General features: G+C 26.9%; 1 protein-coding gene across 5 annotated transcripts; it reads right to left on the bottom strand.

The window, feature by feature from the left end:
• Positions 1-25813, bottom strand: LOC107443615 (zinc finger MYND domain-containing protein 11). Of its 5 annotated transcripts, none has more exons than XM_071184161.1 (14): positions 25361-25813; positions 21941-22036; positions 19666-19964; positions 17040-17183; positions 16872-16955; positions 15855-16038; positions 14420-14553; positions 11965-12083; positions 8613-9003; positions 7574-7666; positions 6460-6630; positions 5158-5343; positions 2466-2584; positions 1-81 (listed from the first exon to the last, which is right to left on the bottom strand). In XM_071184161.1, exons 2-14 carry the CDS (start codon positions 22023-22025, stop codon positions 66-68), a joined length of 2025 nt encoding a protein of 674 aa, XP_071040262.1. In that variant the 5' UTR covers positions 22026-22036; positions 25361-25813; the 3' UTR covers positions 1-65. The 5 variants fall into 5 exon arrangements, with proteins under 5 accessions (XP_071040262.1, XP_042902739.1, XP_042902765.1 ...); XM_043046805.2 differs by having other exon boundaries at positions 21941-22075; positions 25361-25709; XM_043046831.2 differs by lacking the exon at positions 21941-22036 and having other exon boundaries at positions 25361-25589.
• Positions 25814-25865: the final 52 nt, after the last annotated feature.

Genomic DNA, 25865 nt, shown 5'->3' with positions numbered 1-25865 from the left:
TTCTATAAATTGATGAATATTGCTTGCATCTATCAATCTTTAATTATAATTTCTTGAGCACAATTTTAAACCAATTTCATCCTAGATATAGACGATAAACACATTATTTATACACAAATCTTTTAAAAAGGATTTAAAAATAATAAACAAATTTCATCCTAGATATGGATAAGAAACACATTCCTACAAAAATGTTAAAAAAGCATAAAAAATAATTAAAAAAATCTAACATAAAACAAATGCATGCAATAGTAATGCGGTTATATCTAATATTTACTAATTCGACCCATTAATACACATTAACATTTTGAGAAAGTCCTCATTCGTAATCATTAACTCGATAAGAAACAACAAAAAAATTTATACATATTTTTTAAAACAATCAAGAAAAATATAAATATTTTAAAACATTTCAATAAAACTCAATTTATCATGTTAACTTTAACAAATAAAATTACCTGCGTAGCTTTAGTAAGAGAAAAATATTTTTTTAAATAAAAGAAAAAGACCTGCCCAAGCCCTAAATTGATTGTAAACCACAAGAAATTAAAGATTTATTTTTCATATTGCATTGTTGATTAAATTCAATCTCTAGAAACCTTCACATAAAATAAAGATTAACTTATAATAACAAACTTGCATAAACGAGTAAGTATTAGTAAGCCAAAAAAAAATTCTTAACAGAAGCAAATATAATATTATAGATTGTTGATTAAAGTTTTACTACTAAAATTTTCAATTTCTTGAAATAAAATAGACACCTTACATTTTCCATTTATTATGAAGGGGAGGGGGGGGGAACTTGCGTTAAGGTGATAAGAACATACATTTAATAAATTATACATACAAAACATAACTATAGAAAACATTTTTTATAAAAAAATAAAAATTTTAAAGAATTGTTAGTGGCTGTTATTTGCAGATGAAAATTAATATTTACTTTGTAATAAAGTAAAAAAAGTTAATACCATTAAAAACAAAAAGAAACACTGCAAAGAATTTTTGGTAACTTTTTTAAGCAGACAACCTATTTTAAAGGGGAAATTAACTTTGGTTATAAATTGGCACAACCATTTTAATGTGTTTTTTTTTTCAATTAAAACTTCAATAAATATCACTGGAAACTTGCAGAACTCATCAGTATTTATTTCAAAATTAATCTCACTGCATTTTAGAACAAGACATAATTAGTTTTATAAATCATTAAACAACTCACACGCTTAAAATTTTTTTGTAATGTTTTGAGTCTAAATATTAGATTACACAGCTATGCATTTTTGCTGTAATATTAAATGCTGCGAAGTTTTGTGTGTTAAAATTTCGAAGTTTTGCGTTTCATGTAAAAAATCATACCTGACTAGTATGATAAGAAATTTTTTTGATTATTTTTTGGAATGACAAAGCATAATAATTCACTTACATATAAGTTCCTAAAATAATAATTTATTGCATGAAGTTAAATATTATTTGTAACTTTTAATTTCTTTACTACTAACTTTATTTTCTTCCAAAAATTTGATAAAATAATAAATTTTACAGTTATAACTCTCACATTACTAAAAGTTGATAAATAAAAATTTCTGAATATTAATCTTTTCAGCATAAACTTATCAGTAAATAGCAACAAACCAGTTATTTTATTGCAACATAACAATTTTAATTTAAGATTTTAATAATGAAAGAGTTTGACACATTTGAATATTTTAAAATTACAATCCTAAACTTATTAATATGATCATTCAATTTTATCATAAGAAATATTTTTTTTAACAATTTTAAAAACAAATTCTGTGCTGCTTAAAAATTATACATATTATTCCTTGCAAACTGTTGCAACTAATGCATTTCATTTTAACTAGATTATATTTTTAACAAGTTTAGAAATAGAGTTGCAAATCTTGTAGTACTCCACAGAGTTTTTATTCAAAATTAATATGATAATGGATTAGATTTCTTCATTTCAAAATTTAAAATCTCAAATGCTAATTTCGGGAACATATTTGTTTTATTAATAACCAAAAATTAAAATGGCACACAATATATACAAAATAGTTTAACACACTAAAATGAATACAATTTTTTTTTTCATGAAACATCAATTTAAATAATGATCGTAGTTAAAACTGAGTCAAATTTCAATTCCATATATATGTTTTCCTTTTTGAAATTACAAATATAGAAATAACTTTTTATAATAAATTTTTCTATCTTATACTGTTAAATTTTTTTACACGCTAACAGTAATTAATGGCAAAATACTGTACAAAATCAGTTTTAGCAATAAAGATTTTTTCCAAGTACAAAACAATGATTCCTAAGTCCAAATGATATATATATACACAAATGAGTTTTGAAATTCATCATCTAAGTGATATAGCAGAAGAGAGAATGTGTGAAAAAAAAATGAGTTTGCATATTTATAAGACAAGAGCTTTCCACAAGAGTTTTGGAAAACACGCTATTACCGCTTTCTTCTGCATGTGCGCTTGTGCTCCTTATGCCAATGAACCTGTTGACATTCAACACTGCAGTAAGATGTATTCCAACAACAATGATAGATAGCTTCAGCCTCACAATTGTAGCACTGGAAAAAAAAGAGGAGAAAAAAATACTTTAAATTTATTACAGTGTCACGTAATAGTTGGAAGCAAAACACAGATGCATGGGCAGTGGTCAGCAGTAACGAAACTATTGTCGCCAATACTTTTTTTTAATAGCTTGTAGCGTCGTGTGCTACTTTTTGAAAAAGCAAAAAAGTAAGTAGCGTGATACATAATAACATTTGTTAATGGCGATTCCTGGCAAACTACTTTTAACATTTATTTAGTAAAGAAACAAGGTTTAAACACAACTCTTAATTTTTCTAATCTGATTGGTACAAATCTTCATGTTGGTGAATGAGCACAATGAGAATACCCCTGCGGCCGAGCATTAATGAGAATGACCTATTAATTGTAATACTTAACCTAGCTATTACGAATAATGGCTAATTTATCACTTTCTTCAAATGTGAATGTACACTCATAGAAGCATGTTGATCTTATATCAATGGAAAGGAATATATATTCATTGTGATTTTCAATGCAATATTCTTCTTATAGGAATACTTACACATTACACATCTTATACTTTAGAAAATCACTATCATTTGATAATTTCTTTAATTGAAAGTTTTACTGTTTAGAAAGGCATAAGAAGTTGTAGGTCAAAAGAACATATGCGTAAAAAATGGTTTAGAATAACAAATTGGCACAGGTATGCATAAATAAATCTTAATTGAATATGGGCAAAATTTTTTTCCAGATTTAGAAATGTAGTCATTCCGAAAGTAGTTTGCAAACATTACATTTAAAAAAAAGTAGTTATTTCTCATATTTTATGTTATTAGTAGTTAAGAGTAGCATTTGTAATGAAGTAGTTGTGGTTAACTACAAAAATAATGTAGTTTTTGACAACACAGTGCATGGGTGCCACTCTAAAAAAATCTCAAGAATTAACTTAATTTTTGATTGAATTAACACTGTATAAGCTCTATTTACAAGAATTTACGAAAACTTGTAGCTGACTCCAAAATGTACCTTACTATAGCTCATATATAATATCAATAACTTGATTATATTTTCTAAAAAATTATATATAAATTTATTTTTCTTCAAATTTATAGCTTATTTTTTACAGTGAACATAGTAAAAGTAAAAAAGCTAATCTCTTATATCGTTTGACACAAATAGCTTCTTGAAACTATACATATGTATATTTTTCACTTCATCAGTAATGTTTAGACAGGGTGCATAGCCAAATCTTTGAATCAAAAATAAGCACTTTTTAAAAACTTTTCAAGCACTTCACAAAAATTTTCAAGCATTCAAAAAATTCATATTGAATCAATGATATTATTGAAAAACAAAAACTTTTTATGAACAGTTTTAGCATTAAAAAAAAACTCAAAAAGAAACAGACGTAAATCGAAACAATCAGTACTTTCCCACATCACCGAGTGAATTCAACTTGACTATGAACTCAGAACAAAAGTACCCTTACCCCCTACAACAAAAAAGTGCTAGAAGTAAAATAAAATAAACAAGAATAAAATTATAAATTAAAAAGAAAAACATTTAATAAGGATCTGACTCTATCCGAATTGGAGCACTCGGGTTTCAGTTTCGAGTGTACACGCATGCGCAAGTCATAACGTGGGTACGACATGAAGTCCGTGTGAATGATTACGTAGCAAACACCCCATTTTTCGTGAAATGCAGGGGATCCGCCAGATATCACTGAAGGGGGGAAAAAAATTCGTGAAAAAAAAGCACTTTTTAAAAACACCAGCTGAAAAAAGCACCTTTAAAAGCTTTTAAAAACGAAATCTCCCAAAAAGCACCTTTAAAAACTTTTTAAAAACGCTACGCACCCTGTTAGATCTAGCTCCATAAATTTAATTTTTTTGAAAATAATGCTATATCAATATAATATAACGTTTATTTACACTAACACAGATGTTTTTGTTCAGTTATTTTATTGTGACATGACATCAATACTTGTTCATTTCGCAATAATTTTGAAAAATAATGTTTTCATTAAAAAGCAATTTTTTATTTCAGAACATATTCCATACATTTTATAAGTAACAGAAACCTTAACAGAAAATATTCCTTATATTTTATAAGAAAAAACTAAAAATGTGTGAATTTGTTTGAAAAATTATTTTAAAAAATCAAATCTGAAAAAGGTATTAAATAGTATACAGAATTCAATCCACTGAATTTTTTCAAGAATGGTTTAAACTATCCGAACTGAAGAATAGCACCCATGCAGATTTTTAATTATAATTAAAAAATCTACAGAAATAACATAATTATAATATTTTACAAAATAAGATATGTCAGATAAAATTGTAAGGCGGATAAAAAGTAATTGGCATAAATAAGAAAAAATAACAGATGCAAAATTTTTCAAATGTCAAAATATATAACATAATAATTCCTATTAATACAATCTCTAAAAAAGGTAGAGCTTATTAGGTTACTGTTAAACTAAACAATCATATCAAAGTTTTGAAATAATTCAATCATGTGTACATTGCTGCCCTGAAAAAAAATATTCTCCAAAACAAATTGTCTACTGATACAATAAAAAGCAATGAATAATCTAACTAACCCACTGTTTCTTCTTAGCCTCAGATAACTCTTTGTTGTGACACTCAACCATTTTACACATTTCTTCAGCATGGGTCAATTTTAACTGCTCAATGACTTTAATTTGTGCTTCTTTCTGTTCCTGTTGGAATTTCTCCAAAGTCACAGATAATGTTTTCTGTTTTTCACTTTCCATCTCTCGGTGGATCTACAACAAAAATTCCATTAACAATTTATTCACCAAATTATGTAGGCTCTGTTAAACACAAATGATTAAGATATTGATAATTCATTCAGAGGATTCTTCAATGGCACAACAACCCAGGTGGGCTCTAGGTTTCTCAAAAATTTTCTTTCAAACCACTGAAAATATTACACCACAAAAAAATCTGAAAATAGCTTAAATCAATATGTATATTTACATTTAAACTGCTATATTATTAAAACTTTTAAAGAATTAATTTATTTCACTTTTTTTTAAAATATTATTAAGAAAAAAAATAAAAGTTTTCTTTGAAACAAAGCAAGAGTGCAGAGTTTTAAAAAAAATCAAGTCTTTTTATCATATAAAAAATAAAGCAAACAAATATCAATTAAAAACTAATTAAAAATTTTCTTTGTCTAGAGACTACAGATTTATAAACTTTTTAAATTTACAAACTCAATATGCTTATTCAGTAATCAACCAATACACTGATATGCTGTTAGATATGTCAATTCATCTCTTTTTTCTCCCTTTATTATTCAATCACTATATTTAGAATCATTGTTAGAACCCCAGTGGCAGAACTGTGGCGACAGGGCCACATTGTCGCAGAACGATATGGAGTTTTTGCAAAACGATTTTTCTTTTGAGAAATAAAAATTTTCAGTTTTCTTTTTTGCAGAAATTTTGGAAAAATTTTATCTTTTTTTTCAAAACTATATTCGAAAGATGCCTTTCTCGTGCATCTGAGTGGGGAAAAAATGCTTGTGATTTTTCTAAATATTAGTTAATATTTAGAATATAGAATAAAAATATTTCTTATATTGAACAATAAATTTTACTTTGAAAAAACATAGTTTTTTAAAATTTGTCATAATGATTTTCAAAATTTAATGTAGCAGTATAATTTAATATACTAAAATATCAAAATTTAAAAAATATATATTATTTTTTAAATGTCAGGCTTGAAAATGCGATTTCACTAAAACTTTTATGAAACTAGAGTATTAAATCAATAGGTTTAACACAAGAAAATAACTCAATTTTAAAACTACAATAACTGAAACGGAATTAATGGGGGGGGGGGGACTTACTTTGTCNGGGGGGGGGGAGACTTACTTTGTCAGACAACTCCTTCAAAGATTTGCTCTTTTCTTCTTTATGTTCGGTTTCTAATCTTGTTTGCAGATCTTTCAAACGTTTGTCATATTTTTCAGTACAATTGCAAGAATTTGCTGCCTTTTCATTGAATTCATTATTATTTTTTTCTGTTTCTCTTGGCAACAAGAACTAAATACAAATAAAATATTAATTATTTAATACATCTTATAAAAAAAATAAGATTATTTTCTACAAACTATAAATTTGACACAAAACAAGAGAAATTAATAAGCAATTATTTTTAAAAAAATTTAGAAATGTTTGGTATTAGTCAGGATAGCTAGATTTTCAGTTTTCCCAGCATACTAAGGAATAGATATTAATAATCACTAACAGAATTTTTTATGTATATACATACTAGATAACTTTCACAATGAAAAATAAAATATTACAAATTATACTTTTGATGGTAAATTATCCAAACATAAATTATTCATAATCCCTAAATTTATCTCCTTACAGATAAAAGAAAATGATCAATACAAGCATGATCAAGCAAGCAGACCATTACTTTTAAACAATCTAAAAAGATAAAAGATAACATGAACAATTCATCAATCAAATTAGACAGGAGACTTAGGTGACTTCATAAAATACTAAACAGTAGCTGGAAAGAATAAACAAACAAGAATAAACAAGAATAGCAAAAGAAGAAGGCACTGATAACAGCACCCAGAAAATTCTTCAGAATTCCTGAATCTTGCAGGAATGGAGAAATATCAAAACATTATCTATTATAAAAAATACATAAATATATCTGCCACCTTTTTAGAGTAGGGTTTTATCTTTTCTTAAATTTCAGTGGAACTAAATATTATTTTGACATTAATTGGCTAAAAAGGAAAGAAAATGAAGGTTTTAAATAAACAGAAATCCATAATCCGAAAGCATCAAATGTAAAAGCAGTTGAAAAGTGTTTTTAAGAAAAGTGTGTTAAGCTGTACTTTATTTCACACTTAACCAAAAGGAAATTCAATTTTGCAATTCTCATGACTTGTTTATTACAATATTCATAAAATGAATTAATAAAAAGGGAAATGAAATAAGATAACTTCATGGCTTATAGATATACCTCTTTAGGAGTTTGCACTGCTACTGTCACTTGAAATACTGATGTATCTTGTGAGGATGAAACTAAGTCATGGTCTTCAGATAATGAAGCATTCTGAAAAAGAAAATATTATATTAGGATAGGATTCAATTTAATGGCACAAGCAATGCTACAAAAACTAAAGGTAAAAAAAAATTTTAAAAAAATACAACTAAAAAACTTATAGTAATATCTACGTACAGTGAGCAAAATAAAAAACAGACCACCTAAAATAACTTTTGATCTAATGATAAAAATGCACCAAACGGTGGTTGTCAAGAAAAATGTCACTGAACATCAGGTGCACACAGATAAAAAATCAATCCCTAAGTTGAATTAATAAATGTAATTCATTATAAGTGGCATAAAAGTGGATTATCCTTAACATTTATATAATTTCCTAAGATTCACAATCATAAATTTTGAACTTCAGAGACAACAAAGAGGGAATTAGAGATTTTATTCCTAGAGAGACCCCCAAAACTGATTTTTTTTTTCTCTTTTTGGCCAATTTCTATTGATTTTGTAACCATATACTTGCGTAACAGAGATGCTAACTTTCCCAACTTTGTGGGAAAACTTTTTCAAGTGGTAACAAAATGTTTCATTCCTTAATTTTTGGTTTAATAAATTTGACTGCCGACCTAAAACATATAAGAAATTAAACACATACATATAACTTTGCTTCAGTTATCCCATAGTGAGGTTATTAGATAGTCTCAGCATCAATTAAAATATGAAAAAATTTAATAATTCTGTATTAATTCAAAAAAAAAAATTTTAAAAATTGGAGCAGTTGGCATCCCTGGTTTCAGAGCTTTACACTTTGCAGGGAAAGGAAAAAAAAACTTGATTTTATCAGACATTTGGTATAGCAAACCAAATTGAGCATGGCTACAACCAAACTGAATTAAGATTAAATATTCTAAATGCCTACTTTAGATACAAACATTAAAAAAATAATAAGTTAAAAAAGACAGTAATTTGGGGAATATTGCATTCATATAAATTTAAAACATACCTCTGATTTAGAAATTTTAGGAGATGAGGAGGTCGGAGATTCTTGATAAAATTTCTTATTTTTCTTTACAGGAACTGTAGCTGCCTTTTTAGCACTAGGTGGTTTGGTTAAAGGAGTAGATGCACATTTTCTTTTACGTAACGGAGTGGCCTTTAATTTAGAGGAACTATCATCAGTCACTTCATTAACAGTTTCATTCTTTGTATCAATTGCGTTCGTTTGATCAGAGTTCGATTTGACACCAGATGATCGCTTTCTAGAAGCTGCTTCAACCAATTTTTGATGATGACATAGTTCTTTATAAGCTCGGTCAAATGAAGGAGTATATTTAATGCCCAGCTTCTTATAAGGTGTTGACACTGGTTTCACATGATCTTGATGAATTAAAGCCCTGAATTTAAAAAATTTAAAAAACAAATCAAAGAAAAGAACCAGAAAATTTTTCATGAATTCTTATTGCTCCTGAAATTTAATGCTAATGTTTAAAGGATTTAAATCAAATGGTAGAAATTAAATCAAATAATAGAATTAGAATATTTTTAAATACACTTAATGCTGAGAAAATTTTATGTTAACATTTAAAGGATGGCCACTTAAATTTTCAATCAAATAATGAGAATAAATTAGGAACCAAGTCAGAGAAGAGAATTGGAATGTTTACACATATACTTAATGCTGTTAAAATTGGATGTAAACATTTGAAGGATGACCACATAAATTTTAATTTAAATATGAAGGAATTGAAAACTACAAATGCAGGATATGACTGAAAATAATATTAACATTTAAAGGATGACAGCATAAATTTACATTAATAGGCATGAATTAGAAATCAAGTCGGAAAAAAAAGAATTAGACAATTTTTGCAAATAATTAATGATGCTGAAATTTTTATAATACATAAAAAAAATAGAGAGTAGAACTGCAAACACATAATGTTAACTGTTAACAGAAGTAAAAATGTTCATATCAACTTATATTTTTTAATTTTTACTTCCTAAGCATTTTTACTAATATCAACATTTTAACTTGCATTTTGATTATGCTGCATTAATGTTTTCTTTTAACATACATTGAATTAAATCTTCCATAAACACATCACACTTGAAGACAAAGGAGAAAAAAAACGGTTTATGTCCATGAAAACCGATTCTGATGGGGGAAAAAAAGTATTTAAAGATTTGAGATTGTTCAGGAGCTAACATAAAATTGAAATAGTATCACAAGCATTTATTTATATCCTTCAAAAATTTAAAATCAAACAGTTTTAAATATTAAGAAAAAATAAAATTCTAAAATCTGGTTAGACTAGAGCTGTTTTTTTCCTTTTTTTTCAAAATTCCTCTCCTATTAATACTTCAGTAAAGCTCCTGTCCGAAAACCAATTTTCTATATCAGTGAATCTATTCGAAAAAGGCAGCCCGCCCTGCATATACTTTGATCTTTCTAAATGAGTACTCTTTGCCCCCTTTTGGAAAAATAAACTGTCATTCCTTAAAAACACCGCCTTTTTAGTCATATTCCAGTTTTTAAGAAAAATTAATTACTGTTTAAATAATACACACGAAAATTATCTGTGTTTATAGGCTCAATTGAATTCTGATCATAATTATAAATATTTATATGTAAGAATTATTCTCGACTGGTTAAATTTTGAAAAGTTTCTCTTTTTTTCAAGGAGGTATATAAGTAAATATTTTAAGTGATTTTAAAATATTTTTTAAACAAATATCTTTTGTTTTGAAAAAAAAATCCACCTTTACATGTTTTTTTCTAATAAATTATAGAAAAAATCTTTTAAGCTGTTTATCAAAAAATAAAAAAACAAATTGTTTAGTTTATATTAAAAAATAAAAAAAAATTATGCACAGAGATAGCCTCTTTAAATGCCTTTAATTATTATTTATAAACTAAAAAATGTTTCTTTTATTTAGATAATGAGTGAAAATTACGTTTTGAAATATACACATAAAATACTATTTTACATATTTTATACTATTTAATAGCATAAGATGGTAAATTAAAAATTGCTGAGGATCAAATTCAGTTATTATATGATATTACACATTTTGATAAATTTTTACAGTATTAAGTATCCTTTCAAAACTCAAAGTGCCCTTTTCTGTAACGAAGCACCCTGCCCTACTTTATTCCTAGCAAAAACTCTGCCATATTACTGATTTCTCAAAATTTAGTGATCACCAAAAGGTAATTGATGGTGATCTAATTGTCATTTTTGTGAAAAAATGGGCATGAAAACTGTTCTTCTCCCTTGTTAAAGATACAAGGCATGTAATAAGTAAATTAATGTCTAAAAATTTCTGTTTTTTATTTTTTTCAGCAGAAAAAAATGTCAGTGCATTAAAGCAATAATTCTTTTAAGAAAATAACTAAATAAATAGTTAAAAGCAAGAATATACATTTGAAAAATAAGTAAAAGATATCACTTTACTATTTTGTTACATAATTTTTGAAGTTCATTAAAACATTAGTTAAAGTAATTACAGGAATTCTATCTAAGGTGTTAAAAGTTACCCTACAGAGTAATGATAATCAGGCAGTGAAGTGTTTCCATGGAAACAGGAAGTCATAGACACGAGCCTACATATTCTTTTCGACAAAAAGCATATAAGATGGAATTGCAAACTCGCAGCTGTAACTTGTTTATATTAAGTGAGAATATCTGAGATTGAATCAACAGACACATCATGTTTTATCTGTTTTTCACTTGTGTTTCTAATTATCTATAAATAAATCTTTATATTTATTCATCAGTCTTGTTTATTAAACCATTAGTGTATACTATTTAATCTTATTTAATAGCCATAAAAAATCATTTAAATAGAATGTAACAATATTATTAAAAACTTAAAAGTACATTACCTTTGCAAAACCATACCAAACATGTATGCAACTTAGAAACTCATTTTACAAATTATTGATGTAAAATCTTTCTACTAAATTACAATTTTACGTACTTCTATTAGTGTTCACATTTTTCTGATTGTTAAAAGATACATTTAAATGTAATAATACTAATATCAATTGGACAGAATATAGTGTCAATAATATAGAAAAGCATGAACCAAATTAAAAAGAAAAAAAAAAACACTATAATCTTAGAATTAGGAAGAATTACCAGGATACCTAATGGAGTAGTCTTTATTTCTTGGACATAATTAATATACAAGTCAATCAATTCTAACTTTTAAACATTTTGTATGCTTGTATTATAAGTTTTAAAAAAAACTAACTAAATAAAATTATAAAATCTGTTTTAGAAAAAATGCAGTGCAAAAACTTCAAAAACCATTTCAACAACCAAAGATTTTGTAAACAAATGTTACTATACCTTTGGTGAAATGCACCAAAAAAGCGAACATCATAATAATTGTCCTCTTTCTTTATAACTTTGGCAGGCCAATAAGGAAAGCCTTTTACTTTAGCATAAACTAATTCATGAGGAGGATCCTGTGGAAATAACAAAGTAAAACCTATGAATTCAAAAATTTACTATAATAAAAAATAAACATAAATACATAAAAATAATATAAATGCGAGATATTTTTCATCATAATCTAAATCATTATTTGCCATTATCTTTGAATTCAATTTTTTACTATTTATAAAAAATTAAAAATACTTAGAATTCTTTTTTTTAAGGTAATTTTATATACTTGCTTTATTATTCTTCACTTTCTTATGCTTCTCTAAAAATGTGCTGACAACTCAATATTATTATTACACCTATAAAATGCTTATGGATATACTATAACATTAAATTAAATTTAAGAAACAAATTGAAAATTTATTTAATATAAAATATTCGTTCTGATTCAGTAGTATATACTTTGTAATAGACAGTGAGGCAGACAGTCAATTAAATAGTTTACAGGCACAAATTTTATCAATATAATGAAAATGTGGCAACTGATATGTTATGTAAAGTAACTGCAAATATGTAACAATTTATTTAAATTGACAAATCTAAAACAGAATTTATTTAGTAAATGTTTAATTAAATAAAAAATTTTACATGAGAAAATTATATGTATACAGTGGAACCTTGATTGATCCCTTCTAGTGGGACCATTCATTAGAAGGATAAATATGGAAAAACAGCAAATGCTGATGAACACAAAAACATAAAATAATGACTTGAATATTTATAAAAAACAAAAGAATTAAGTATTAAAAATTTTAATTCAAAATTTTAAAAAAAATAAATATTAAATAGTTATGTACCTCTGTATTCACAAGAACTTAATTATGTATTAAATAATTATGTTCGTGTGAATACAGAAAGTTCCTTGTTGTTTCAAAAGCTTTGAAACCTTCCAGAAATGTTCACATTTGCTATTGGCTATGGTTAGTTTGGCAGTCTTCATTCACATCTTCAACTTCTGCAACCATTTCTGGAATCAACAACTTCACAAGTTTTAAAGTTTTCATCAACTCATGCATAAACATGAAATGTGATGTTTGAGGCATTTTCTGCAAACAGTAACAAATCCTCATTTTCTTCATAATCACTAGCATCAAAAGTTGCTATTTGGCTTCAGAAAACAAAATAACTACACTATTTTTTAAATGTTATTAGAGGACAGACGCAGTAATTGGCTTATTTCAAAAATGACCTAAACTGGTATCATTAACATTATGTAAAGAGCATTTGCAATTTTCTCCATTAAATTTCAGAGAACCATTCAAACAACATGATACATACAGGAAAACAAAAGATGCAGGAACAATGTATCAAGGTACAACAGTACTTCAACTATAACACTATTCTCTTTTATCAAGAAAAGTTTCTCTATTTACAAATACTTTTTTTTAATATGTACCTCCTTTTTATGATTAATGGGAGCTATAAACTAGCAAACATCACTAATGTTGTCTTAATTATATTTGGAAAAAAAAATAGAATAGTCTAGTTTACTTTATAATGATAATTAACAGGGGTCTGCCCAGGCTGAATTTACTACCGTTTAGCGGTACCATCACAAATTCAATTTTTGATAAAACGGTAGTCTCACAAATTCAACTTTAGGAAAAACGGTAGTTTCACAAAATACTTTTTCTTAAAATTTTATTTTGTATCCCTTAAGAAACGGTAAATCTATATTTTTACCATGTTTTCATATTGATTTTTTAATATAATTTTTACTTAATTTTTCACAAATTATGTCTAAATTTTCACAAAATAGGTACCTTTCAGAAAAACCTAGACAGATCCCTGATTAATGAAGAATATAAAAAAATTCCATTTTTTAAAAGTCTCTTCAGAATGATTGTATTGAAATTTTTGAATAAATTTTAGGATTGAGGACTGAAATTGCTTATTCATCATTAAATTTCAAGGCATTAGCATAAACCGTTCTGGAGTTATAGACTGACACAAAAACTCTTCACTTTATTATTATAGATATGAAGTCCATACATTTTTTAGGAATTCAAGAAATAGTACAAAAAATAGTGACAACCCCAAGGGAATTGAGTTGTCATTAATGCCATGCTGTTTCTCATCGTGAAGTTCTATTTTACTTCAAATCAGTTTCAAAATGTCTTTAAAAAAATTGTTCTGATTAATCTAATAAAATTTGCAAGTAAATATAGTAATGTCATATCATAATTTTTAATAATTAAATGAAAACTAAAGTTAAATCAATGATTTTTACTAAGCAAATTTATAGAATAAAATAACATGTCTGATAAATTGGAATACAATAATTAAGAAAGCAAAGAGTAAAGGTAGATTAATAACAACAAGCACATGGGGAGACAGAAATTAAAAAAAAGATACTCACACAAGGTGAACAGAACCACGAGTCAACTTTTGTATTAGACATTTTGTAACAATGTGAGCACTGAATGATTTCCAATAAGTCATATTCACAATCGCCTAACATTTGACGAGCCATTTCAGCAATGCGGCTGCTCACTAAGAAAAATATTTCTAATTATTACAAAATTAAAAATCTTTACTTTAGAATTAGAAAAAAAGTTATTTATAAAAAAAACACTCCACAAAATAGCATAAAAGCACACTTTTTCTTAAAAATTCAAAATAAAAGTATAATACTTAGTTATACCAAGGAAATTTTTCATATATGTTTAACTATATGTGATAATTTAAGATTATGAAATTGGAAATAATAGCATTAAAGTAAATTATGAGGATACAAATGAAATGAAACATAACTATTAATATTAGAAATACAAGGAACAAAAATTATTATAAAAATATATAAGGAGATATAAATAAGAGAAGAATTTAATTTCTTCAGTTAAACAGCAATTGATAAATGAATGGAGGAAGAAAAAAAACACATTAAAACTTGTTAAGAAAAACCTCCATTATCTGAAGATGTGTGAGATGTGTACTTCATGATAAAGTTAATATTTTCCAAGAAATAGAAAATAAACACTCCTTGTACTTCAAGACAACACTGCTTTTAAACTTTTTGTTAGTTTTTTACTTTGATTGAGCTAAAAAAGTCTGAATGTTGTAAGTTTTGTAGCTTCTTGAGCTCTTTGTTTTTTCAATCTTATTAGTGCTATTTAATTTGATCATCAACAACATTAACTTGATAAACTCAGCGTAAATCTCTAATTAGGTGCTGCATACACAATTGATTTATATAAAAACAGAATGAAAGAGCAGCATGATTTGGGGTAATAGAGTAAGTGAATGCTAAAATAAATTTTAAAATATCTTTACATATTTGAAAAACACATTAACTAAAAGGTCATATCAAAACAAAATAATATGTAGCCCCTTAAAAAAACCTTGATTTTCAGTCTTAATTGATGAAAGTAGGTTAATAAACAATGTTATCCCATAATCCACATATTTTGAAAACCCTAAATAGGTAACAATTATTTAAAACAATCTAGGTTTTACTGACAATAACCTTATGTACCTAGTGTAATTTTAAAAATCTTAGTTAAAATTACAGCTTTTTGGAATTAAAATTACAAATGTAAATATTACAGCTCATTTCCTTTTACTTTATTTATGCAATTCGGTCCCCAATTTATATAGAATGATAAATTTAGCCCTAGTGAAGAATAGATTAGAGTGACATATCAAAAAAATTAGTGAAAAATCAAGATGCTCAATTAGCCAACATTAGTTACAAAACATATGCACAAAATTTCACACAAATGTAACAATATAATTACTAAGTAACTTTAAAGTGCAACTTTATTATAAATGGTAATTTAAAAAATATATTTTACCTCCAAAATATACAACAACATTGTGAACGATTTGTTGGGTGTCGGAGAAGAAATCTGCCAGCCTTGAATACTCATTGGATTTCATTTTATCTTCTATAGCAGTTAAGTCCATACTTTGGTAAATTAAGAAGTTAAAACGCCACTTTTCATCATCAGGATGAGGGATTCTATGAAGTTCTCTTGTCTGAGAAATAAAAATACTAATTAGTTATAACTACTTACGTCTCTACCAACAAAACATAGTTATAGGAAGAAACACCTATACAATACATATTTGCCTCCGACATAGGCATAAAAGTTATCAAATAAAATCAAAAGTTTTAGATTAACTTACTCCGTATTTTCAACTAAAATGCTATTGAAAAATAAAATCGAAAATCATCATTTCGTAGTTGCCAACATGAAAAGGAAAAACTCCTATAGATTTTACAAAATGATGTAAATTTCATGTTAACATTAATGTAATATTTAAAGTATTTTAGAGCAGGGAAATTCAGATTTTTTTTCATTGTCATTAGCATATAAAAAATGTATTACAATGATAACGATAAATTTAATTTGAAAATTAAATGTTTATTTATGTTCATTACATGCTTGAATGCATAATAAATAACAGGTATTTTATTTTAGATAATTATGAAAAAAAAACAGGAAATTTTTTTATTAATCCAGGAGAAACATGGAAAACAAAGTATACAGGAAAATCAAGCAAAATTAGCAGATATGTTATTTAATATCACAATAATTTCTACAATAAGAAATGTAATTTTTCAAATACTTTTATACTTATACATATTCCTTATACTCGAGAATTTTACAAAAGAAACTCTATATCATACTATAAAAATTTTAAAATAAAAGGAAAACTTAAGATAATAAACTTATAAAATAGTGGAAAATCCCGGATACGACGAAAATTTAATACCTGAAAATAAGTTAAAAATGAAAAACTAATACTTATTAAGAACACTATAATGAATACAATTTGGATTGTATGGGATTTAATATAATAGTTACCTTTTCTTTCAGCCTGACACAAGTAAATCCAAGTAAGGTATTTAATTCACTTTTCTTGACATTTAATGAAAATTTCTCAACACTCTAGAAATAAGATGATAAATTTCATTGTGAAAGTAAATTTAATTTTATAAAAGTTTTTCAAAGTAAAATTATTTAACTACTAACCTTACATACAGGACATATCAATTTTGTTGTTTTAAAATCATTAGGTAGACATTCCTCGTGGAAAACTCGAAAACAAGTAGTACACAAGATTACTTCTCCGCCTAGATGACATTCAAAGCAGTACCAGTCATGGCCATCTTTTTCCTATTCAAAATGTAGATAATCTTTTAAAAATGATGACTATACCTATTTGAATTTTGCTAATAATCATAGTAAACATCAAAATTTTAAGTCGTAAAACCAATCACACTAATAAATAAACAATTAATTGATGATTCTGCACAAACATGAATGGAAATAATCCTCAAAATAGTAAGTGTGCAATATTGTGACGTTCAAAGTCCATGCAGAAGAAAAAAGATTTAAACACTAACTATTTATAATTAATATAATTATAACTTCTTCGCAAAATAATTTACATCCTAGTAGGAAAAAAAACTTTATTATTTACTTTTTTACATAAATATTCTTAGTTCTGTTACCATAGTAGGTCTTACAAAATTAATAGCTAATACAGAATATGTAATATACCATTTTTTTCCCCTTCAAACAAACAAAAAGTAATGTCAAACTATTCCCACCCAAAGCTCAAAAATTAACCTGCCCGGGCATGTAAAAATTCTAATGTGGTAAGCACTTCTTAAACTTCTTTTAATCAGATACTTTTTATTTTTACATTTTTATGATTTCAGCTCTATGTTAATATTGGCACTAACACATTTTTTGGTTTTTGTCAACACTATCTAAAAATGGCTGTACATCATAGAAGAGCTGAAATAAGAACGAAAATTTTCAAGCTATAAATTGAAAGCCGCGGAGGCTCAAGGGATAGAGTGCTCCTCTGCCAATGAGGTGACCTGGGTTCGAATCCCTGCGTTAGCATATCAATACGAATTCCACACCTGGCTCGCAGTGAGGACCGTGAGGACGTAAAATATCATGAGTGGTAGACGGATCATGAATTAGTGTCCTTTTGCCATCAGGCGAAATGTGGGAGGTCTTCAATGTTTTTCTTTTCGTTTAATGCAAGTGCGGGGCGTTAAATCAAAAAGTCCTCCAAAGACAAATTTCTCCCAAAACTTGATCCAGGAGTTCTGTTGTCTTATGGACTGGGTTCAAAATTACAAACGATGATCATTGGTAGTCAAACTCAAAATTGGGTCGGATGTTCAAGAAGGGTTATAATAAAAAACAAATTATCACAACTTACACTTATTTCTTCAGGAATACGATATCCATCTTGTTCAAGGCCGACTTTGGAGCCTTTACAGCCAATACTTCTTTTAATATTAATTAGTCCATCTTCAACAGCAAAATTAAGCTGTTGTTCCACATCACTTGGATTTACACTATAAACTCTTTTCATATAATTTGCTAATCGATCAAGATTAGCAATTTGTTTCTGTTGTTNATTGATGATTCTACACAAACATGAATAGAAATAATCCTCAATAGTAAGAGTGCAATGTTGTGACATTCATCACAAATCAAAGTCCTTGCAGGGAAGAAAAAAATTAAACATTAACTATTTATGATTAATGTAATTATAATTTCTTCGCAAAATAATTTACATCCTAGTAGAAAAAAAAAAGCAAACTTTTTTTTACATAAATATTCTTAGTTTTGTTACCATAGTAGGTCTTATAAAATTAATAGCTAAGACAGAGTATGAAATATTAATAATATACCTAGATTTCTTTTTCTTTCAAACAAACAAAAAGTAATCTTAATTCTGAGATTTTTTCAAACTATTCTCACCTACAGCTCAATAATTAATGTAAATCATGTAAAAATTCTAATCTGATAAACATTTCTTAAACATCTTTTAATCATGTACTTTTCACTTTTACATTATGATTTCCGCTTTATGTTAATTTGGCACTAACACATTTTTTGATTTTTGTCAAACAAATGGTTGTACATCATACAGACGCTGAAATAAGAAGGAAAATTTTCAAGCTACAAATTGCCGCAATGGCTCATGGGATAGAGCGTTCTCCTTCCAATGAGGAGAACCAGGTTCGAATCTCAGGTGACATGAATTCCGCATCGACCACAGTGCTGACATAAAATATCCTCAGTGGTAGACGGATCACGGGTTAGAGACCCCTTGCCATCAGGCTAACTGTGGTCTTCCTCTCCTAGTAACGCAAATGAGGGTTCGCATCATCAAAACGTCCTCCACGAAGGCAAATTTCTCCCAATACTCGATCCAGGAGTTCCCTTGTCTTCTGGATTGGTCTGGTAACACTAGTAGTCGTAAAACCATAAAAATTAGGTTGGCTGTTTAACGACGGTTATATAAAACGGTCTTTTTCACAGTGAGGACAGTGCTGACGTAAAATATCCTCAATGATAGACGGATTATAAATTAGAGTCCTTTTGCTATCAGGCGAGTTGTGGGATGTTTTCAATGTTTTTCTTTTCGTTTAATACAAGTGTGGGAAGTTAAATCAAAAAGTCCTCCATGAAGACAAATTTCTCCCAAAGCTTGATCCAGGAGTTCTGTTGTCTTATGCACTGGGTTCAAAATTACAAAAGATGATCATTGGAAGCCATAAACTCAAAATTGAGTCGGCTGTTCAACAATGGTTATAATAAAAAACAATCAATTATCAAAACTTACATTTATTTCTTCAGGAATACGATATCCATCTTGTTCAAGGCCGACTTTGGAGCCTTTACAGCCAATACTTCTTTTAATATTAATTAGTCCATCTTCAACAGCAAAATTAAGCTGTTGTTCCACATCACTTGGATTTACACTATAAACTCTTTTCATATAATTTGCTAATCGATCAAGATTAGCAATTTGTTTCTGTTGTTTGATATAAGCAATTGCATCCCACAAATGTAGAACAGTCTGCGTGCAAGCTTGTCTTCTTTTCACAGCCATTGATTTAGGAGTCTCATTTAATTCAGAATCTATAAATTAAAAAAAATGTGAAACTATTTCAATAAAATTGTTACAATATATTTATACATATGTTAATTTTTAAAATTAAACAAAAAAAATTTGCTATACTAATTACCTTATATGGGGGAGGAAAGTATTATTATGTAATGACGAGATAACTAAAAATCATTATTACAAAATAAAATTTTTAAATATTTTAAATTCAGTCTTGCTTTTTTTTTTTTTACAACTATGCACTTAACTTATAACAGAAAAAAAAATCAAGCTTAAAAGAAAGAAGAAAAAAAAGAAGAAAAAAACAAAAGTCTAACAATTCTGAGAAAAAAATTTGTAGCTGGCATCAACATTTTTGTAAAATTTAACATAAAAGAGAAAATAAATTAAGCTACTTTTAATTTCACAACATGGTTCCACCTAAAAATTAAGCCTGGCTTATAGAACCCAGTAAAAAAATATTGGCAGAGCATGGTTACTTTATTTAGGGGGCAGAAATAAAGTGCTCCAGTAAAATAGATGTTGATATACTTGATGGGTTACAAAGTAGAAGTTTCAGAAACATATTTAGGTTAATATGACTTAATAAAATGAAAAATAAATGCTTAATGAATAGAACTAAGTGCCTACTATTAGGAAGGAGATACAGTAGAGTGTCGATTTACGGGATTGTCCAATTCTCCAGATCATTGAAGAACCATGTGTTTTCCCATCTTATCTAAAAAAAATTGTTTTCTTTTTTTACAAAAATGCTTCTTTATTTTCAGAATATCTTAAAGGGGTCCAAAATGGCTTCATTTGTCCTTTAGTGTCCTTGAAAAAAAACTTCATATTCGATCTAAATAGTTTCAATGTAGGTGATAATTAGCTTCAATGTAGGTAGTTTAGGTAGTTAAAATATTATCATCTTACATCTCGAAAGTTGTACAATTCATTCAACAAGATCCACCTTTCCACAAAATCAGAAAAAATTTACATAGTTTAAAAAAAAAATAATTAGGCAACATAAGAACATTTATTTTTTGTTTTCAGACGCAACTAATTTTCTTTTGTTTTGAAAACAAAAGTAATTAAGACAAGTAAATGAATTTTTAACAATGATTTTATTTAGTTTAAGAGGAAAATAAATTGATATCTTTGAAAAAAAATTATTAGAAAATAAGACGAGAAGTATAAAAAAATATATTATTCAAATTTTACATACCAGATACTATGAATTCATAATAAATATGAGAAAAGATTATGGCAATGTTCTAAGTCATTCTAGAAACCCCCTCCCCCCATTTTGAAAAAAATCCGACATCCTCCTTCATTTGTAAAAATAATGCTCTTTGTAGTATATTTTTTCATTCATAAAAAGAAATAACATCCTTTTCCAATAGTACAAACTAGAAGCTTCTGATTGCTAAGACTAATGCAAACTAATCTTATGGTAAGTTAATATTGTTATATTTATCTCAATAACAATTTAACTATACTTTAAATTTATATTCTTTTTAAGATTAGCTTGATATGCATACATATGCAAATATAATAAGTGGTATACATAATCACTAACCTTCAAAGTTCAAGTTGAACAAGCTCCGTGTCCCTTTTTCATACATAGTACAATTATTTATACAAGGTATAATACATAAATTAGAATCAAATGTGTAGAACAAAACAACATAATGTCCTTTATTAATTTTTTTATAAAACTTAGGAAAAAAGAAATTCCTGTGTGAAACAATGAAAAAAAAATTAACTAATGAAGAAAAGTAGGAAAAGGAAAAACTCAGAGAGAATTTTAGTATTCAAATGATTGTTAGAATAAAAAGCAATTTTAAGAAAGAATTTGTGCAACATGCAATAAAACAAAAACTGTATAGTTAAGAGCAAAAAGAAAAAAAGACATGCAGCTCAGTTCTTAATTTACTTAGTAAGTTTTGTGCAATGCGTTGCTTTCAATAAATCAAAGCACAAAAAAGCTAATATCTATGCAGCTACTCACTGATAGATTGTTTTTTGACACGTGTTCCAGATAGAATCTGTATAGCTTCATTATAAAGCCTTTGAGTAGTGCCTCTTGGCCTCATGGAGTTAAATGCTAAAATAGGTTAAGTGTTAAAGAATTGACCCAAGACCACTGAAAATAAACAGAAACTAAAAATACAGGCTAAAACTTAATCATTAATAGACTAACAAAAGTCAATTTTTAAATAATAATAACACAAAAGAAATAATATCAAAAATATAAATATTTCTTTCAGGGAAAGAGAAATTTAAGTTTACTAAATTTTCAAGCATAAAATAGACCTGCAATACTTCTTATAACACTAAGACAAACAGAAATGAAAAGGCAAATATTTCACAGAGGCAGATTTTTTGACATTTCCTAGTATCTTTTTCTTTACCTTGAAATCATCTACAGATTATTAATCTCTATGGAAAAATTTCTTAATTTAAATAATCTTAAAATGTACACAAATTTAAAATACTTAAATAAAATTTCAAGCTAATCTGATTTATGAAGATATTTAGATAGTTTTATAATCTATTAATATATTTAATTTCTATCACTTATATCCAGACTGGCTACTCTGCAAACAAAACCAAATGATCTTAGATATACAGAATAAAAATATAAAATTTTATCAAATTTTCATAATTCAAATTAACATTTTAATTGCAATTAAAACATTTACGTATATTTAAAAATATTAGTTAAATATTCTCAGTATTTAACTAAAACATTTTGATTAAAAATAATTCTTATTTATTTTATTACAGGCTTTAAATAAATTGAAATTGGTTTCCAATGGTAATTTCAAATTCCCTCAGAATTCCAGATTTTCCTTGTTTTAAGAGTGAGAGACCACCCTGATAACAATCTAAATCAGTTTCCATAAAATGTAAAATTTGTAAAAAATTTCGATAACAGCCAAGAAACTGTTCAAAAATATTTTGTAAGCACCTAAAAAGGAGAAAAGGTAGCATTTTGCCTATTTTTTACTGACAAGGATCGATGAGGAGTATCATACGAACAATGCTTACACAAAATACTAAATTTATGCTATTTTAAAAATAAAAAAAAATTCAAATACAAAAATATGGAACAAAAATACCTGGTAGAAAGACTTAAGTTCAAAAAGATCAAGAGTTTTGACCACAGAATAAAAACAAAAATGATTCCTAAAGTATATTTACTCAAATGTTATAAAATGAGTAAAAAGTAAATATTGTTTAAAACAAAACTACATCTTTATTTGAATTTAATCCTAGAGCTAAATTACTACAGCAAAATGAAAGATAATGTAAAAAACAAGGGATGTTGCAACTTTTTTTACATAATCATGGGAGGAAAAATATCCAAAATTTCTTTACAGAAAATTTTAACAGGTTCCAAACTTCTCCTGCTTTTGGGCATGAGATCTTTTTTATATTTATTCTATTTATTTATTCTTGTGATTAAAAAATTTAATTTAAATCAATTTACACACACCCAAACAAAATTTTAAAAAAAGACCAGAAAACAAAAATCTGAGATGCGTCTAAAAGCAAGACCGAAGTTCTACTTAATTTGTTACTTTACTATCTATATTAATTATTGTGAAGAGTGAGGTTAAATATTAAACTAGTAGAGGTTATTTACTAAAAGAAAAATGATAATGTCTTACAACCAGCTGAGAAAGTTACTTCCCTTATTCTACATCTGACTAACGTTAATGACACTAAAATTAATGTTCTTAAACCATATTGTTCATTAATCAAAATTTCAGAAATGCAAGTCTTCTTGAAGATTAAAATTAGACATATTACAATATAGCATATTAATGCTTTCTGAAACAAAATATTAGACCTAATCTTCTAGAAGGACAAAGGGTTTCAACTTTATAATAATGAAATTAAATTTGTGTTTGTTTATTCTTTTTTTATTATTAATTATTTGAATACTTCTGAAAATCAACACAGATTTAAAAAATCAGACAAGGTTTATTTCTTATTTCAGTTGTTCCATGTTAAAAAATAAATTTTGCTATATTAAGTAAACAAAAAACAAAAAGCTGCTAATTAGATTAATTAGTTCAAATAGTTAGAAACCACTGAAAATCTAAAATAAAAGCCATGTTCATAAAAAAAAAAGAACTTTAAGAAATTGTTCAAACATGTTTTGGAATATTAAATATATAGTTTACAAAACAATTTTACTTAAGTAGAGTAAGGATTAACAATTCTGTAAACTATTGAAGTTGTCTTCTTAATATTACCAAAAAATATCTGCAACAAAAACTTGAAAATCTTTTGTCCTACCCTCTTTTTAAAAAAAATCTTTACAACAACTCAGGACAGTCTATATCAATATATGAGAGGCAATATCATAATACATAACAAAACAAAGATAAGTAGTTTTTTCCTCATGATACAAAATGCTATTTTAAGTTTAAATATGTAAGTTTGATAATGAATTTTCAAAGTTTAAAGTTAAAGAAAAGTTATTTTTTTATATCTGTGAAAATGAAAAGCATTTCCTAGCATGTAAAATTCATTTTGAAAATAAGTAACCTCTCAACTGCTATTTCATCTTTTCTCTCCAAGAATATTGGAAATGACCAAAATTATAGCATTCGGGGAGATTTCCATATCGTGATGTGTGGCAGAACAATCGCCAAATCTTGGCAACTTCCGGGCACAACCCGCAAGAAACTGAAAAAAGCATCACAGAAAGGGACCAACTCGAAAGGTATAACTCGTAGCCACCCCTGGGCTAATGTCTACACATTTTGTTTGTTTTTTTCTTCTTTTAAATATTCAAGTTTAAAACCTATTTGGCCCTTTGGTGATTGCAGATCATGATACGGATATATCCCCAAACATTCATTGAGGGATAAATCAATCAAATTACAAATGTAAAAAAATTATGAAGGTTGCATATTATTAAATGCATTACAACAAGCTTTCATAATTCATGTTAGATTCCACAGATTAAATTTAAAAAACACTTTTGCACACTGCAACTAATTATATCTAGAAATACTTCACGACATAATAAATCAATAAAGCTTATTCTCTTATTTCGTTTAAAGACAATAATAAAGGGCATTTAAAATGCTAAAAATCAGTTGTTTATCAAAGAATTGAACTACTATGTTGCTAAACAACTGAAAGAAAAAAAAAAGTATAAATCCAGTGTTAATTACAACAAAACTATTTCAATTCCATGTGTATCAAAAAGTGTTCGTAATTTTTGCATTAATTGGTACAAGCATATTCCCATTTCATTCCTAAGAAAGGAAAGAGCATTTTACCGAAACAAATACAATATTAATAGTTAGAACATTTTTAATATGTTTTATCGCTTATCATGCAATTTTATGCATCTATGCACAAATGACTCCCTATTAAGTGCATTGCATATTTACTTATAACTTACGTTTCAAATAAACTATGCAGTCAAAAAAGACAGATCAATGTAACCTAAATCTTGCTTCTAATTTACATGTTATTATAGTTTAACTGCGTCATTTTAAATAAGAATTTATTAATGGTGAAGTCATTAAACCAGCTGTATAGATAATACAATCTTCGCTTTTATTTAAATATTCTTTTGGTTGCAGAAAACCCATTCAGCCTTCACCATGATGACAAATATGAGGAGAGTTGAAGTGTTTATTAAACAATAAGTAATGGCGGGAAATATGCCTCAACTTCCACTTTTCCTAACTGGCTGGTTAAATAACGAAGGAAATGACATATTCTTCTGTTTAAATTTATGGAAATCTGTTAAAATAAACGAATGTATGAAAAAATGTCAAAGTTCATCTTCACTTTAAAGAAATAATTACTAATGGGATTTTTTTCTGACTTGATTCGAAAAATAATCGTAATCGTCAATTTGACTTTGACGTTTGTTTGTAAACATTTATCGCGTCGTCACG

This window comes from Parasteatoda tepidariorum, chromosome 8 (genome assembly GCF_043381705.1).
Source record: "Parasteatoda tepidariorum isolate YZ-2023 chromosome 8, CAS_Ptep_4.0, whole genome shotgun sequence".
Lineage (NCBI taxonomy): Eukaryota > Metazoa > Arthropoda > Arachnida > Araneae > Theridiidae > Parasteatoda > Parasteatoda tepidariorum.
The sequence above is the reverse complement of the archived record's forward strand: the minus strand, read 5'-3'. Positions and strand labels throughout refer to the sequence as shown.